This window comes from Nyctereutes procyonoides, unplaced genomic scaffold, assembly GCF_905146905.1.
Source record: "Nyctereutes procyonoides isolate TBG_1078 unplaced genomic scaffold, NYPRO_anot_genome, whole genome shotgun sequence".
NCBI classification, from domain to species: Eukaryota; Metazoa; Chordata; class Mammalia; order Carnivora; family Canidae; genus Nyctereutes; species Nyctereutes procyonoides.
Window position 1 is genome coordinate 26,964,267 of NW_026575142.1, and position 17,036 is coordinate 26,981,302.

The 17,036-nt window shown below is 34.4% G+C and overlaps 1 protein-coding gene across 2 annotated transcripts in view; it reads left to right on the forward strand.

The window, feature by feature from the left end:
* The window catches only part of CCDC148 (coiled-coil domain containing 148), a 233,757-nt gene that overhangs the window by 52,258 nt on the left and 164,463 nt on the right, over positions 1-17,036 (forward strand). The window contains exons 1-2 of one of the 2 annotated variants that reach the window (XM_055307648.1): positions 10,493-10,567; positions 11,556-11,677. The exons of the other annotated variant lie outside the window; for it this stretch is intronic. Of the exons in view, the coding sequence (XP_055163623.1) occupies positions 10,534-10,567; positions 11,556-11,677 (156 nt within the window). The 5' untranslated portion in view covers positions 10,493-10,533. Of the gene's footprint in view, positions 1-10,492; positions 10,568-11,555; positions 11,678-17,036 lie in introns of those variants that run through there. 2 annotated transcript variants of the gene reach the window in all.

Below are 17,036 nucleotides of genomic sequence, written 5' to 3' on the forward strand. Positions count from 1 at the left end.
TTTTTAAAGCCAAGTGGAAAATCCACGCGCAGCCAAATTCTTATGGTTTGTCCTTGTGTTACATGACAATTGGCCTCCCACCACTTTCCCCCTTACCCTCCTTTCACACCATCCCAGGCAGAAAGAACTCTTCTTTCACTTTTTTGTTAAAGGAGAGAAATTTATTTTTCTTCTAAGATATTTTTGACATTTTCATAAGATATTATTGAGATTTTTCATACAAGGACTTCCAACTTTATTCAGAGAATATGGATCCCTGTGGAAGGAATACATGAAATAGAAGATAGTGGAGGATTTCCTTCCCCTTTTTCTGAGTGAAGAATTAGATTGAAACAAAAATTGAGACAAACTGACATCTCCCACTACACTTTCTGCATTCAGCCTATCTGCTCACATCAGATAGATTTTCCCTCTCCTTCAGAGTGCAGCTGCTCTTCCTGAATTAGTTGCCTCCTGCCAATGGAAATCCCACCACACCTGCCTTAGGGCCCACCTTTGTGTTCGAAAATTACCTTCTCTACCTCCTCTGCAGTAAAACTTCTAGCCACTTCAGTGCAGCTGATCAAAACTGTGAGTTTGCCTTTATAGGGAGGAAGATGCCGTCTGTTTTTGGCGAAACTTAAGGGAACTAGAAAGTAGAAATAGGAAATGAGCACATTTTTTTTTCTCTCTTTGTTCTTTTTAATTTTCTTTTTCTTCACACTTTCTTTCCCTCTTCTAAACTTTATCTTAATTCCTTTAATCTTTTCCTTTAATTTCTTCACATCTTCACCTACAGATCTTTCTCTTACACACAAAAATAAATATTTCCTACTCGTTATATTTCATTCATTCAAAATGTATTAGTGCTACTGTGTTCCAAGCACTGTCATTTAACAGAGTGCTATAGTCTTTATTGTTAAGAGTGGCTAATTGTTACTTTTTATTAAAAAATTTTAAAACCCAATTTATTTCTCCTCATATAGTTGATCCTTTGTGGAAAAACTATTTATTTTAGAGTATTGAACCCCACAGATATATTCTTCTGTGTTATTTTTGATGGTGAAATTAAGTTTCTGAAGATGTTTTTCTTTCCCCTTCCAGAACCACCTACAGTGCAAATGAAACTCTATTGGAGTTTTCAAACAGGAAATTTTTCTAGCGGTGATTTTCTCATGCTACTATTGAAAAGCAACCACAATAATATTTTCTAGTATTTTATCCTGTGCTGTATTGATGGGTTCTTTTCTAGAAGAATTTTTATTCTGCTTTATGTGGAAAAGCATCAAAATTTTCTGGGTGCTTCATATTTTCCCATTGTGTATCAATTGGGAATTTTGTTTGACTGAAAGTTACAGAAACTGCTTGTAGAAGCTTGGGATTTATTTCTCTCATAACAATCCCAGAGAGAAGTAGTCCACAGCTGGTATAGCAGATTCTTGATATCATCAGTGTGCTGAGCTCCCTTTGACTTTCTTTTGTGCGATACTTAGTATATATCTTTCATCCTAATACTCACTACATAGTCACAGATGGCCTCTCCATGTCCAGTTTCACATCCACATTTCCAGGTAAGAAGAAATGAGGAAGAACAGGGAAAAAGGGCCAGTACTCATATGAAGAAAACAAATCTTGTACTCAAATTCCCAGAAGACCTCTGCTTAGGTCACATTGGCTGGAACTGTGTCACACGGTCACTTTGAGTCTCAGGGATATCAAGGAAGGCCAATCTTTTAATCCTGAAAAAAATTGGATTCTGCTAGGAAGGAAAAAAGGAAGAATAGATATTGACACCTAGTTATGTCTGCCATAGTTTTAAAATGAAGGTGATAGAATTTCCTCAGCAGTCATAGTGGGATAGTGAAAAGTTCGATTTAGTTGTTGAACTCTCTAACCTTGCTTGTGGCCTTGATGTTAATAGTTTTCCTTTAGTGAACAAAATTACAATCAAAAGAATGAACAGTGCATTTGTGACCATTAAGTAAAATTTTAAAATATTGTGTTTTGAATCATTTAGTTAAAGAAGATGTCAGAAGAAATTTCTTGTATAAGGCACAACAAATTTGTATAAAAATTATTTGATTGGGGCACCTGGGTGGCTCAGTTGGTTAAGCATCCAACTCTTGGTTTCAGCTCAGGTCATGATCTCAGGGTCCTGAGATAAAGCCCCACCTCAGGCTCCATGCTGGACCTTCAGATTCTCTCTCTCCCTCTCCCTCTGCCCCTCCCTACCCCCTGCTTGTGCATATTCACTCTCATTCTCTCTCAAAAAAAAAAAGAAAGAAAGAAAGAAAGAAAGAAAGAAAGAAAGAAAGAAAGAAAGAAAGATTATATTCAAAACTAAAGATAAAGTTAACTGGGTATTTCAGGCCTGGCTTCACAGGGTTGTCACAACTTGGGAGGATAAAGGTCCTTTGGAGGAGTCCAAGTTCAGGAGGTTCAGAAATGGGCGTGGTCGGGTTAGTAGGCTGTGGGGCTCTCACCGACAGAACCTACTGGATAATCCCTTATAAACTCAAATATAATTGTATTTATTCTACAATAGATAATATAATTATTTAGAAATAAGGCCTTTGGGAGGTAATGTTTGCTGTTTTTATTTACATAAGTATACATATATACATTCTCTTTGTAAAAAAGCCAAGATTTCATTACAGATAGAGTCCCCTTTAAAACTAACCTCCAGTTGCAGTATCCTCCCTAGTTCAATCTATTTGTATATCCTTTAAACCTTTGTCCTTTGTAGGATGCATGTATGGGGGAGTGTGTGTGTAATATGCATAACGTTTTTTTGGTGTCTTTGCATGTTTATGTAACAGTATCATGGTGCAACTTGCTTTTTTCATTGAACAATATATATTGGAGATAAAGCCAGGTAATCTGTGTGTACTATGCAAGAAATGTCCTTCTTATCCTCAAACTCTTGAAGAGGTAAGATGACACAGATGTGTTATGTGCTGTGACTGGCAGCTGAATAGCTGGTCAAGGGGCACCTCCAACTGTAATTAACAGGAACTTACATTACTGTCAGTGCTGAAACTCACCAAGCTCAAGTGGGGGTGTTTCTCCTTTCTTACTTATTGGCATATGCCTCAGTGCACTGCCCATTTTGATTTGGAGTTTGTTTTTGATAATAATTTTCATCTCCTACAAGCAAGCCTAGATTTTAAAAATTGGGAAAGAGGAAGGGAAACTATGAGTTTGCCTCTAATAGTACCATGCCTAGGGCCTGGACATGACCTGTAATGCAATCACCTGGTGCTTTTTCAGCAAATATCTGTTGAATGTCTAGTATATAACACACACTATCTTAGGCACTCAAGAGAAATAGAGATAATCAGCTAAAGGACTTGCTTTTCTAAAGCATACATCCTAGTTGTAGATGTGAACAATAAGCAAATAAATGAACGAGTCCATAGCATAATGCTACATAGTGAGAAGTGCTATGAAGGGAAATGATTAGGTTGAGGGATAAAGGGTGACTGGGGATTAAGGGGGCTACTAAAGATGAGATACTCAGGGCAGGTCTCTCTGCAGAGCCTGAATAAATCCATATTCCTTAGTCTGGTCTGTTATAGATGTTCCATTAACACTAAACAAAGGAATAATTGCATCAGCAGGGATATACAAAAGTATAATTGTAGCACAAGAAAGGATTCAAATAATCTGTACCTGGATTAAGAGAAACTCTAGTAAGATGCTTAAAACGAGACTGAAAAGTACATAGGCATTAGCCAGAGAGGCAGGAGTTGAGAAAGGCATTCCAACCATAGGTAACAGCATATGCAAAGGTAGGAAGGTATGAAAGAGCACTGTCAATTTCCTATTGCTGAATAAATTACCACAAATTTCATGGCTTCAGCAACGTAAATTTATTATCTTATAATTTTGGAGGTCATAGATCCATAGTAGGTCTCTCATTGGGTTTAAATCAAGGTTCCAAATAAATAAATAAATAAATAAATAAATAAATAAATAAATAAATAAATAAATAAATAAATGTTCCAGCAGGGCTGCATGCCTTCTGGAGGTTCTACAGGAGAATCCATTTCCTTGCCCTTTCCAGCTTTTTGGAATTGCCTACATTCTTTGAGTCTGGCCCCTATCTTCAAAGCTAGCAGAATAGCATCTTCAAAACTATCTTCTCTCTGACCTCTGCTTTTCACTCCCATCTCCTTCTCTATGACACTCCTGCCTTCTCTTTCCAGGACTCTTGTGATTACATTGGGCCCACAAGGGTAATTTCCATAGCTAAAGTTAGCCAATTAGCTACAACCTTAATTCTCTTTAGCCACATAACATTTATTCACAGGTTCTGAGGATTAGGATGAGGACATCTTTGGTAGGCCGTTGTTCTGCCTACCATAGCAGATGTGCTGTGTGTATTCTGAGATCTGCAAATGGTTTAGGAATGCTGGAGTGTAACGTGCATGTGGGGTAATGGGTAATGGGTAAGGAAGGGGCTAAAAGAGAAGAGCTAGATTTAAAAAGTCCTAGTGGGGATCCCTGGGTGGCTCAGTGGTTTAGTGCCTGCCTTCAGCGTGACCCTGGAGTCCTGGGATCAAGTCCCATATCAGACTCCCTGCATGGAGCCTGCTTCTCCCTCTGCCTGTGTCTCTGCCTCTCTCTCTCTGTCTCTCTTATGAATAAATAAATAAAATCTTTAAAAAAATAAAAGGTCCTGGTATGCAGAGTTTGAACCTCATCCTGGAAGGCCATGAGAAAACATTTGGGGGATTAGAAATATTTGGGTTTTTGAGACATCGCTCATTCAGGCACTTGCGTGATGGCAGCCAGGGCCAGAGAACAGATAAAATGCTACTGCAAAAATCTAAACAAAATATTTGGAGGGGCTGAATTTCATGATGCTCTTCTACTGATGGAGAAGTTAGAAGTTAAAGGGACCAGGAGGAAGCAGACAAGCCTCTAACTTCAAGTCCAGGTGTATAGGATGAGGAACTGGATTCCCAGATGGCGTCAGAAGAAGGTTGACAAAGTGTCCAGTTTAAGCATGTCCAAAATTGCAAGTCAGAAAGGACAAGTGGTGAGTCTTTTCACAACAGAGGATCACTTTTAATACTCTTCTTTTATGGCTTGCGCATTTAGGGAGAAAATTAGGGACAAAGTAATATTTCTTTATAAATAATTATTTAATTTCCCAATGTTGTTTTGCAGAGTTTAAAATCGCCAGTCACGGCTTCTGGTTAGAATTTCTGAGTCTATCAATATGAGTTTTGTGAATTTATCTATTCCCTCTTCTTGATATTTCCCTCTTCTCCCCACTCTTTGTTTTTACTATGTCTGCTTTAAACTAGGTACACATGCAACTTCTCTTGTGTTTTTGAAATGATGAGAACAGTTTTGAGGATGTAGCAGAAACAAGAGCATGAGAGGCTCCACTGAAGTTACTTCTACTCTCTGTGGAACTCTGACGTCCCTCAGAAACTTGTGGGTTGCTTGCCTTGATTAATTCTGTTCTTTCTACTTGACTTTGCTCCCCAGACTTTTATTGGAAAAGCATATAGAATAAGTAAATTTTTATTTAAATCATTTTCATTAGTGAAGTTGAGGGAATCTAAATAGATTCCCTCCTTGAGCTATTATAGAAATAAAGAAAGGGATATTCATAAAGGGTGAGTATATATAGAATTTGCTTCATAAGCAAATTTATATGAATTACAAAAAGGGCAGAAATTTTATAGATTTCCTTTTTCTGCTTCTGGATTTTATTTTGCTGTAAAAGGGTAAAGTATTTTTTGAAAAATTTCATTCTTGAATTCTTGTACTGGTTAAAAATAGTGATATGTATGTGAATTAGTTATTTAACAGCCATTAAAGATATGTCTATATATACCTTTAGACACATGCATATGTCTGTACATATCTTTAGACATATAAATAGAATGATGTGGAAAGATAAGTTATAAATGAAAAACAACTTGTAGAACTGTCCATATATCATAATTGCATATGATATATGCATAATTGCATATATCATAATATACACATGTACTTTCATATGCATAGAAAATCTTTGAAAGAATATACAATAAAACATTGAAAATGACTGCCAGGGCTAAAAAATTTAGAGTATTAGGGTTAAGTAGGGCTAGAAATTTTAATTTTTACCTTATATTTTTCTATTCAGTTTCATATTATTTAACCAGTACTTTTATAATTGAAAGGATAGTTTAATATATTTATTCCACATATAGCATTAAAAAAATGAACTTGTTAATATTTTAATGGTAACATTTTCAAATTCTACAAAATTCTACAAATGTATTTAGCATATCCTGTTTTTTAATAGAAGAGGAGAAATAAGTCAGTTCAATATGTGGAAAATTATATATACAAGTTCACATCTTAAAGGATTCTTGGTGTCATGAAATACAGTTTCTTTCCTGACTGGTAAAATATGGAAACTGTGGCATCACTTCCCCTAATATATAGTGAAATAATTATTGCCCCTGCTTAGTATTTTTTAAAATCTATTTTTTTCCCATAAAAATATTTTTTCTCTTTTTGTTTGAACAGAATTTCTAAATCAAAATCAACTATAATCCTACTATCCCCAAATTGCCACTGTTGAATATTTGGTCCACAGAATCAGAATTGATTTTCTTTATCTAAGTCTTGTTTCCTTTAGCAAACTTTTGTGGTTTTTTTTAGGGTATGAGTCCTACACACTTCTTGTACAGTTTATTCCCAGATATTTTGTTTTTGTTTGTTCTGTTGTAGTTGCTCTTTTGAGTGAGAGCTTCCCCCATTATGTTTGAATTGGTTGTGAAATATTTATTATGTAACTGAACACTTTATTTTTGTTAAACTTTAATAGGTTTTCTTTGGTTCCATTAATTTTTCCAGGACAATATTTTTACCTTATGCCAACAACAATGTATAATGCTTCACAATGGAAGTGATAGGCACCATTCTACTTAGAATTAAAAAGAGAATACTGCATATTAGAAAAGTATTGCTTAAATCAGACTTTGGCTGTAGTATTTGAAGTCACATTTGAAAGGAGATCTTTCATATGAAAATAGGTTATAATATGATGTTACACCCAAGATATTTTTTCATATTGGTGTTGTTCTCACCCTAATTGACCTAGCAAAACTCCTGACATTCTGAAAACTTCCCTTCATGGAGTGATTGGCTAATGTACATGTCTACACAGTCAGGCAGTTTAGAGCTAACAAACCAGCTATGTGCTGTACGATTCTAAGCCTAAGTACAACTGACATTGTCTTCCTTGGTGTATTAAAAGAGATTTTCTTAGGAAAGAGAGTAATACAAATTTTATCACTGTAAAAAGATTGCCTTGTTATATAAATGATCTCTTTGCTATTTTTTCTCATCTCTAGAGAAGTCCTTCTTGCTTAACTACCCCATAGAGACCAGTTGAGGTCATGTCGTTTTTTAAGTTTAGATTCTCTATCAAATCTGTAAAAATTAACTTTATATTAAAATCTTTATCCAATCCTCTAGCTATTGCAAAGCTATCATTCATTACATTATATATCAAAACAGTCTTCCTAAACCATAAGAAACTTCTCATAAAAATATATTATTTTAAAATATTTTCAGTAATTGAGTAGATCTAAAAGGTCTAACATTTTGATAATACTCATAAGTGATTTCTAAAATGTCACATAATGTGAACATGGAATAATTTTTAGAACTAAGTGCTTTAAAATTATTTAACATGGAAAATTCTGTTCAAATAGCCGTTACTCAGCCAAAAGCATTTTAACTCTAGGCTGAAGTAGCCACTTTGAAGTTCACTAGTAAGCATAAAATTGAAATGGCCTAGATGACATATGCTTGTTTGGGAATCAGGGATTGTTTGTTTTAGTACAGTTTCATAATATCTTATCAGAAGGCTGTGGTGCCAGATGTAGTTCTGATTTTTCAGATTTTTTTTAAAAATGTGATATAGAGCATATGCCCTACATTACTTAAAACTGATAATATCTGGGTAGCACCCCAAAATTAAACACATTAACATTTTTGGACAAATGTATGAATGTCCACATTAAATAAAATGAACTTTGATTTGAGTCAAACTTGCTGCCAAATGATTTCAGCTCAGATTGGATTTGGCCACTATATTGCTTATGATATACATCTTCATTTTCAGAGATTTTTGTATTATTAATATGAGATTTTGGACTTGAAGTTTTCTGTGATCTTGGTCATTTTTCTGGGCTGTAATCATCTTATACGTTAAAATGAGAAGTTAGACTAAATTATATGTGAACTTTTCAGATTCTAAATCTAATGCCTATCTAATTCTCTGATATTAGAAAACTACAATTGTCAATTTTATACTATTTCAGTTTAACAATTATTTAGTTCAGGGATCCTCAACATCCCTGAAAGATAAGTGTAATTATTTATGACTTATATATAAATATTAAAAAATTTAGGTCAAGAAGTGTTTTTGCTTGGTCTTCTATAGAGTTGCAACCAAACTAGATTTCAAGTTCATGAAGACAGAATAGTTTTTGTTTGCAATTTTGATTTCCAGAATGTATTCTAAGTTTCTTATTTGAATCATGTAGAAATAGTGAGAAATGTTGTGTGGACGTCATGACTTTCCTCAGAAAATCTGAAAATCTAAGCAATGTTAGACCAAGGTAACCTAAAGGAAGTCTGCAAAACCCCACTTTGTTTCAGGGCCTCAGTCTTGCAAACTAAATTCCCCCAAAATGAATCCTAAATCTGAGGAAAACCTAAAGGTAATCAATGAGGGAACTGACAAGGTCTCTCCAAGATGGAGATAGCAAGCTCAGACAAATTCCAGGTGGGAATGGAGATGAGAACTAGAGGTAAGACTCAGTCGGCCAGAACTCATGAACTGGCTGCTGAATGTAGCAACCATTTGTTTTGGATACTTGCTTTATTTGTGGAATACCTTTGTTAATAAAAAGAAAAAAATGTATTTGATTATCTCTGGGCATGAAATGCTCTTTAATTTTTCATTTCATCTCATTTCTGCATTCCCTGTGGTTGTGTACCTTGTAACTCTTTCATTGACCTGATGACCTTTTAAGGCATGTAAATTTGCCATTTCTGCCTGTAGACTACAGAATTAAGTCAGATTTTTGAAAAGTGAAAATTTATTGTTGGGAGAGGGAAGCTGTAGTACAGACTAAGGAATTGTTATTGCAGCCCTTCTTGAGGCTAGAACACATCAAGCTATCTTCAGCTACCTTTCATCCATTTTATCAAATAATATTTATTGAACATTTACTACTTGTGCTAGGCACTGGGAATGCAATCAGAAGTAAGACACACATAGGCCCCAGTCTGTGAAGGAAGACAGACTTTGAGTCAGTAAACATGCAGATGTGAAGACAGATATAAATTATCATGGGAGGGAAGGAATGGGATGAGAAAGAGTTTCCAAAAGTCATGAACTTGTGCTTTCTCTTCCCTTTAAGAAGACTTAAGCTACTGCAAAAGTCACTAGACATGAGTAGTTCAACCTAGTGGATATGGAACAAAAATTTATGAAAAATGTTACAGTTACTTAAAGCACCACTTGACCAATCTGTTGCCCTGGAGGCACCTTAAAAATATGTTAATTTAGTTTGGTGCTACTGCAGGTTGGGTTCTCAGGAAGGAGATGCTGAGACAGAGCTTGGGGTGGAAATTCATTAGAGATCCATACCCATGAAAGGAAGAAGGAAGAAGCAGGATTGAGCAGATGAAAAAGTCAGTTTCAATGCAGGTCCAACAAAGTCTGGGTCAACCCCGCAGGGAGCTTTGGATGAAATATTGTCCATCAGAATGACCCACATTGGGCCCAAACTGGTAGGACTTAAAGTCCCTCCTTGCTTAGTCATTGGGTATAGGCTGCCCCAGCCATGATATACCTTAGGACAAGGCTACTCTCTGAAACTGAGTCCAGCTCTGAAAGAAGTGGCAGCTGTGCGTTGAGTGCTTTCTAGAAGTCAGCCACAAAGGCTGATTGGTTTAATGGTAGTAGTGAGTTACTTGACTTTATTCTTTAATTTATGTAGTTTTTTCCTCCTAGGAACTCAAGATAAAACTTACACAATTTTTAAATCACAAAATATTTATCGGTAACTGATACAATCCAAGAAAAGGAGATTAAAATTTCAGAGGTTGGAAGGAGACACCAAGAACAGGAAAAGCATAGAGGGAAAAAACTAATGGAAGGAAGCTTCTAAAACTCAGAGAAGCAAATTTTAGTAAATACAAAGAGCTATGGCACTCAGTCCTGGGCTTTGTTTTAAAAAAACACAATGATTAACACATCTTTAAAAACATTTGGAAAATAACAGTGAAATTTTAGCTGTCTTTTTTTTTTTTTTTTTGACAGATATGGAGGACTTGAATAAAAAAGACCAACCATTCATGGTAGTTCAGAAAAATGGTATTTTAGGTATTTTTCCTACTTCCAAATGTATTCTTTGACTTATTGTGGATTATGCATGATGTAAAGTTGGAATGTTGATTTTCAAAATTTTATTGGAAAGCTCATTGTTTGGTCATACTGAAGATGTCTCCAGTTGCCTTACAATGCATGCTTTAATCTTCTTCAATAGTGGTCAAGGTAACCATACTTTCCTTTACTGTACTTGTCCTCAATCATTTGGAGTTATGTGATCCATGATATACTTAGTCTCAATTAATTTATATAGTACAGAATAATTATTCGTATAATTGGGGCAAAATTTTATTGTTTTATTTTTGCTTGAATTACTCAGATTATTATACTTAATCTACTTGGTCTTTGAGTACCTTCTACTTATGTTTTACTTGATCAGAACAGTGAATATCATACTAAACTAGGACATTTTATGTATTTGAATGGACAATGTTTACCTGATCATTTTATATCATTTTATTCTTATTTGACCTATTAAGTTTTTTAGCTCTCAGTTTCAACCTTTTTTCAAGTTTAATTGAAATATTTTCCATTTTTCTGTTAGAAATACAACTATGAAAAAAAAATACAACTATGAGGCAGCCCAGGTGGTTCAGCGGTTCAGCTCCACCTTCAGCCCAGGGTGTGGTCCTGGAGACCCAGGATCGAGTCCCAGGTCAGGCTCCCTACATGGAGCCTGCTTCTCCCTGTGCCTGTGTCTTTGTCTCTCTCTGTGTCTCTCATGAATAAATAAATAAAAATCTTAAAATAAAAATACAACTATGACTTAAAAATCTACTTAACTTAATTTATAATAAGATGATACTTAAATATTCACAGTTGATGCCTAAAATTTTTTAAATAAAAAGAATGGTCAGGCTTTCTATCTTGGCATTATAATTTTCTGAAATTCTCAATATACTTACTTAAATGGAAATATTCCCTTTATGTTCTGTTAGAAGTCATTTTATGCAAGGTATATAGAGGTAATTATTTTTAAAGTTTCTAGAGCTAGAGGTTCAAATATAATATGAATGTTGTAATGTTATTTCTTGGTTTTGCTTAAAAATATTTAAAAATAAGACCTGCAGTCAAAATGTTGCCATAACTATATTTAGACTTCCAATAATATGATACTATTTTTTTGTCATTTTCTGTTTTTGATGAAAAACAGATAATCTGGTGTTCCGAATGAAAAATGGAATGAGAAGCATCAAGTATAAACCAGTAGACTATCAACAGTTGCATGCATTAACAGAAGCAAAAAAATTAGCATCTGCCTCTATAGAGCCTAAGGTTAGAAGTGTGTATGTGTGTTTTCTAGTTTTGGAAAATTGTGTTTCCAGAAAGTAAAATGATGTTTACAATGTAAATGTGAAATTAAATGACATTCTAAATAGTTTTTAGAATATTCCACTATTCACTATTATTAATAGTGAATAGTAGCTAATGTTTATTGAGTGCTCTGGGACGCTGTGCTGTATAGTTTATATGTATTCCTCAGTTAATGGTCCTAACAATCCTGAGGTCTTTACTTTTAGAAAGATAGCTATTTTATTGACATTCAGCAATTTCTAACTTACTCTGAAAAATAAGAATTGCAAATAAATGCCAGCCATGGATTATCATCTGATTTAAGGCTCCTTGTGCAATATGATATAAATATGCCCTCAGGTGCCTTTATTTTCTACAATTCTCCTTTTTTGCCATGATCTCAGAAAAGGTGAACCTGGACTAAATTTGAAAGGGGTTTATTTGTAAGTGATTGTGCACAGTATTTTACGACCAATAATGATTTAGTATTACTCATGCAATATGTTTCTCTCTTTGTGCATCTTACAAACAACATTATCATTCCTCGGTTGCATTAAAAATCTGATTTGGCAAAGTGACATATTAAGTAGTTTACAAATTTTCACTTCCATTTAATATTTTTGTGTTGCATTAGTTTTGCATGCTTTTTTATAGTTAATATCTTTTTAAAAAGGTAAACATGATTCCAAAGCACATTTTGTACCTATTCTAAATAAATGACTGTCTATCAATGAGATATATCCCCTCAAACTAAGGAGACCTCTTATAAAGGGCATTATTTATTCTGTTCAGATATGACTTTGAAAGAATTTGGTATTTTCAGAACATTGAAAGAAATTTTATGGGAAAATCACTTATATAATTATTATCCTAATGAAACTATTTGCATATTTCTGACTTCTATTCTGACCCATTGTATGTATATCATATATATGCACACATACATATTTAGAGACATAAACATATACACACATATTTTATTTTCTCCCATGATAAACATAGACATGAAATCCTGTGTACTTTCTCCCTAACAATTTACCACATAGTCTTTATGATATTTATTATATAATATTTAATTACTCTCATCAATAAATATTTATCACATGGCTCAATGATACAATAGTGAGCAAAATGCATTCCCTAGCTTCATGGCATATATTGTTTGCAGGAGAGGAGGAGGAGGAAAGTCAGTGTTTATAAAATAATAGATATGCTGTCTGATGTATACTAACAGAATTTGATCCTAGTTGAGTGGGAAGGCTTTTTTGAGGCAATGACATTGGAATTGGGATCTCAAGGCTGATAAAAATTAAGCAAAAGCAAGCGTGATGAGTACTTCAAATAGAAAATGATACATGCCTTATCACATCCTGATTTTTGGATATTTGGATTGTCTCCAATTTTACAATATTGGAAATCATACATAGGATAAATTTCCATGATTGGAATGTTTGGGCAAAAAAATATGCATATTTTTAATAAATTAATTTTTATTGGTGTTCAATTTACCAACATACAGAATAACACCCAGTGCTCATCCCGTCAAGTGTCCCCCTCCGTGCCCGTCACCCATTCACCCCCACCCCCCGCCCTCCTCCCCTTCCACCACCCCTAGTTCATTTCCCAGAGTTAGGAGTCTTTATGTTCTGTCTCCCTTTCTGATATTTCCCACACATTTCTTCTCCCTTCCCTTATATTCCCCTTCACTATTATTCATATTCCCCAAATGAATGAGAACATACACTGTTTGTCCTTCTCCGATTGACTTACTTCATTCAGCATAATACCCTCCAGTTCCATCCACGTTGAAGCAAATGGTGGGTATTTGTCATTTCTAATGGCTGAGTAATATTCCATTGTATACATAAACCACATCTTCTTTATCCATTCATCTTTCGATGGGCACCGAGGCTCCTTCCACAGTTTGGCTATTGTGGACATGGCTGCTAGAAACATCGGGGTGCAGGTGTCCCGGCGTTTCATTGCATCTGAATCGTTGGGGTAAATCCCTAACAGTGCAATTGCTGGGTCGTAGGGCAGGTCTATTTTTAATTCTTTGAGGAACCTCCACACAGTTTTCCAGAGTGGCTGCACCAGTTCACATTCCCACCAACAGTGTAAGAGGGTTCCCTTTTCTCCGCATCCTCTCCAACATTTGTTGTTTCCTGCCTTGTTAATTTTCCCCATTCTCACTGGTGTGAGGTGGTATCTCATTGTGGTTTTGATTTGTATTTCCCTGATGGCAAGTGATGCAGAGCATTTTCTCATGTGCATGTTGGCCATGTCTGTGTCTTCCTCTGTGAGATTTCTCTTCATGTCTTTTGCCCATTTCATGATTGGATTGTTTGTTTCTTTGCTGTTGAGTTTAATAAGTTCTTTATAGATCTTGGAAACTAGCCCTTTATCTGATATGTTATTTGCAAATATCTTCTCCCATTCTGTAGGTTGTCTTTGAGTTTTGTTGACTGTATCCTTTGCTGTGCAAAAGCTTCTTATCTTGATGAAGTCCCAATAGTTCATTTTTGCTTTTGTTTCTTTTGCTTTCGTGGATGTATCTTGCAAGAAGTTACTGTGGCCAAGTTCAAAAAGGGTGTTGCCTGTGTTCTCCTCTAGGATTTTGATGGAGTCTTGTCTCACATTTAAATCTTTCATCCAAAAAATATGCATTTTTTTAAAAGTTCTTTCCCAAAGTGTTATTCTAATAAAGATACCACCACAGACACTTTCTCTATACCGTCAGTATTGAAATATGTACATATATATTTATATATGTATACATATATCTTAAATATCATCTCTATATCTGTTTATCCATCCATCATATACCAAAAAAAATTTTTTTTGGCTGAATGTGGAATAGTTGAGTATCAAAAATCAGTGCTTGGTCACAGTGAATTTCTCTATGGTAATAGAATCATTATCAAAGAATAAATATGCTTAAAATTTTTAATTATTGATGTGGCTTTCATTTTTTTATACTAAGTACAAGGGCAGCAATTTCTCAGCCTTGTCTGCTACTAGATTGCTTCTCTGGTTCATGTGTTACGTATTTGTGAGATTAAACAGATGATCTCTTTCAACTGATATTTTAAATAACATCAGTAACTTTTTGTTCATAGAATATAATTCAGGAAGAAGCTTTTTAGTTACATACTTTCTGGAAATAACTGTACCTGGGATTTATAGCTTGGCAAATCTAAAAAAATCCCTTGTCTTCAACTACCGAAAATGGCTCACAGTCTGTAGCAATCATTTCGATAAGCTTTTTGCTTCCATTTTTAGTCTCCATAGATTCATAATGATGAAGAATTGTCCTGCTAAAGCATTTTTATAGTATATGTTGTTTTGAATTTTGGTTAGTGAGAACAAAATGTGTCCCGATACCTCATCATTTTCTAATACTTTCTTCTTTCCTTCTATAGTTTTCATTTTTTAGTATAGCTGGATTAAGAAAGATGTATTGGGAATGTTGTTTTACATGACTTTTGACCTTTCCTTCTCATTTAAAGATGGCAAGTTGACATTTTGCTTTTAATTGACGCTTACAAAATGTGAACAATTTCCAAATAAGATTTTTCCTTGAAAGATTTGTGGCTTAAATGGAATTGAAATATAATTCTTAAAGTTTATTTTTTTTTAATGTTATGAATGCTGATATATATATATATATCAATCAATCTACACTAACTAGGATTATGATTATAATATCATCTTTGTTACTCTTTCTTATATTGTTTTTATTTTTATAAAATATGCATTGGCTCATGAAAAATATATTTTCTTCTTAATGCTATATAGTTCATACATTCTTTCAATATTTGTATTAAAGATCAGTTCATTTTCTACTTTTTTTTTCCTAATTAAAGAGCACAGGAAATTAACAGCTTTAACAATCATTGTTAATTATTATAGCAGTATACCGGGATCCCTGGGTGGCGCAGCGGTTTGGCGCCTGACTTTGGCCCGGGGCACGATCCTGGAGACCCGGGATCGAATCCCACGTCAGGCTCCCGGTGCATGGAGCCTGCTTCTCCCTCTGCCTGTGTCTCTGCCTCTCTCTCTCTCTCTGTATGACTATCGTAAATAAATAAAAAAATTAAAAAAAAAAGAATGTTATTATAGCAGTATACCCTGGCAATATTAAATGTAAGCATACTTAAACTGAATGATAGAACATTAACATTTAATTATTAATAATTAATAACATTTAATAATGATTATTAATTTCTTCTAATAATTATTAATTAACAGTAAATTTAGATGACTTGCCTAGTTTCTATTACTGATATTGTTATATTGATCAGATGTGTCAATGTCACCTATCATACACAAGTTCTGGGCTACTAAAGAAGACACTGATGTGAACATAGAGTGATCTAATCTTTCACAGGCTCAGATTGAACCTGAAGCCAAATAGTAGATTTGGGCCAGAAACAGACCAGTTTTTGGTATATTATATGTTAAGTGGTCATTTCTAATTTAAGTATTAAAGAGATCTTTATAATTATTTTTTTGAATTGCTTTGCTTACCAAAAATGAATATTTCTTGGTGTTTAAGTATCTGTCTACTAATTCTTTTTTCTAAAACATTATGGGAAATTGTAAGCACACGTAAAATTAGAGTGAATGGTTAATCTCTATGTAATTTATCCAGCCTTGACTATGATCAGCTCTTGGCTATTGTTTTCTCTATATCTCTATACTCTCTACCACAACTTTCCCCTATGCCAGGTTATTTTGAAGCAAATATCAGGCATCATAATATATTTTTTAAAGATTTTATTTATATATTCATGAGAGATACAGAGGGAGTCAGAGACACAGGCAGAGGGAGAAGCAGGCTCCCTGTGGGGAGCCTGATGTGGAACTCCATCCTAGGACCCTGGGATCACAACTGAGCCAAAGGCAGATGCTCAACCACTGAGCCACCCAGGTGCCCTGGCATCATATTTAACCATAAATATTTCAGCATGTATCTCTAAAAGATTAGGGCTAAACAGCCCCACCCCACATCCTACAATACCATTACCATTAGAATACTAATAATTTCTTAATTTCAAAGATCCAGTGTGTTAAATTTCCATGATTGTCTTCAATTTTTTTACTTAAAGTTTGTTCAGATCAGTATCTAAGTAAGATTAATATATTACAATTAATTTTTATTTTTTTAGGTCTCCTCCTCTATCTTCTTGTGTTTGTATAATTTATTTTTTGAAGAAATTGTATTGTTTGTCTTCTTTACTTTCTAACATTCTGGATTTTGCTGACTACATCCTGGTGGTGTCATTTAACATGTTTTTCTGTCTCTTGTATTTCTAGTAAATTGGTAGTTATATCTGGA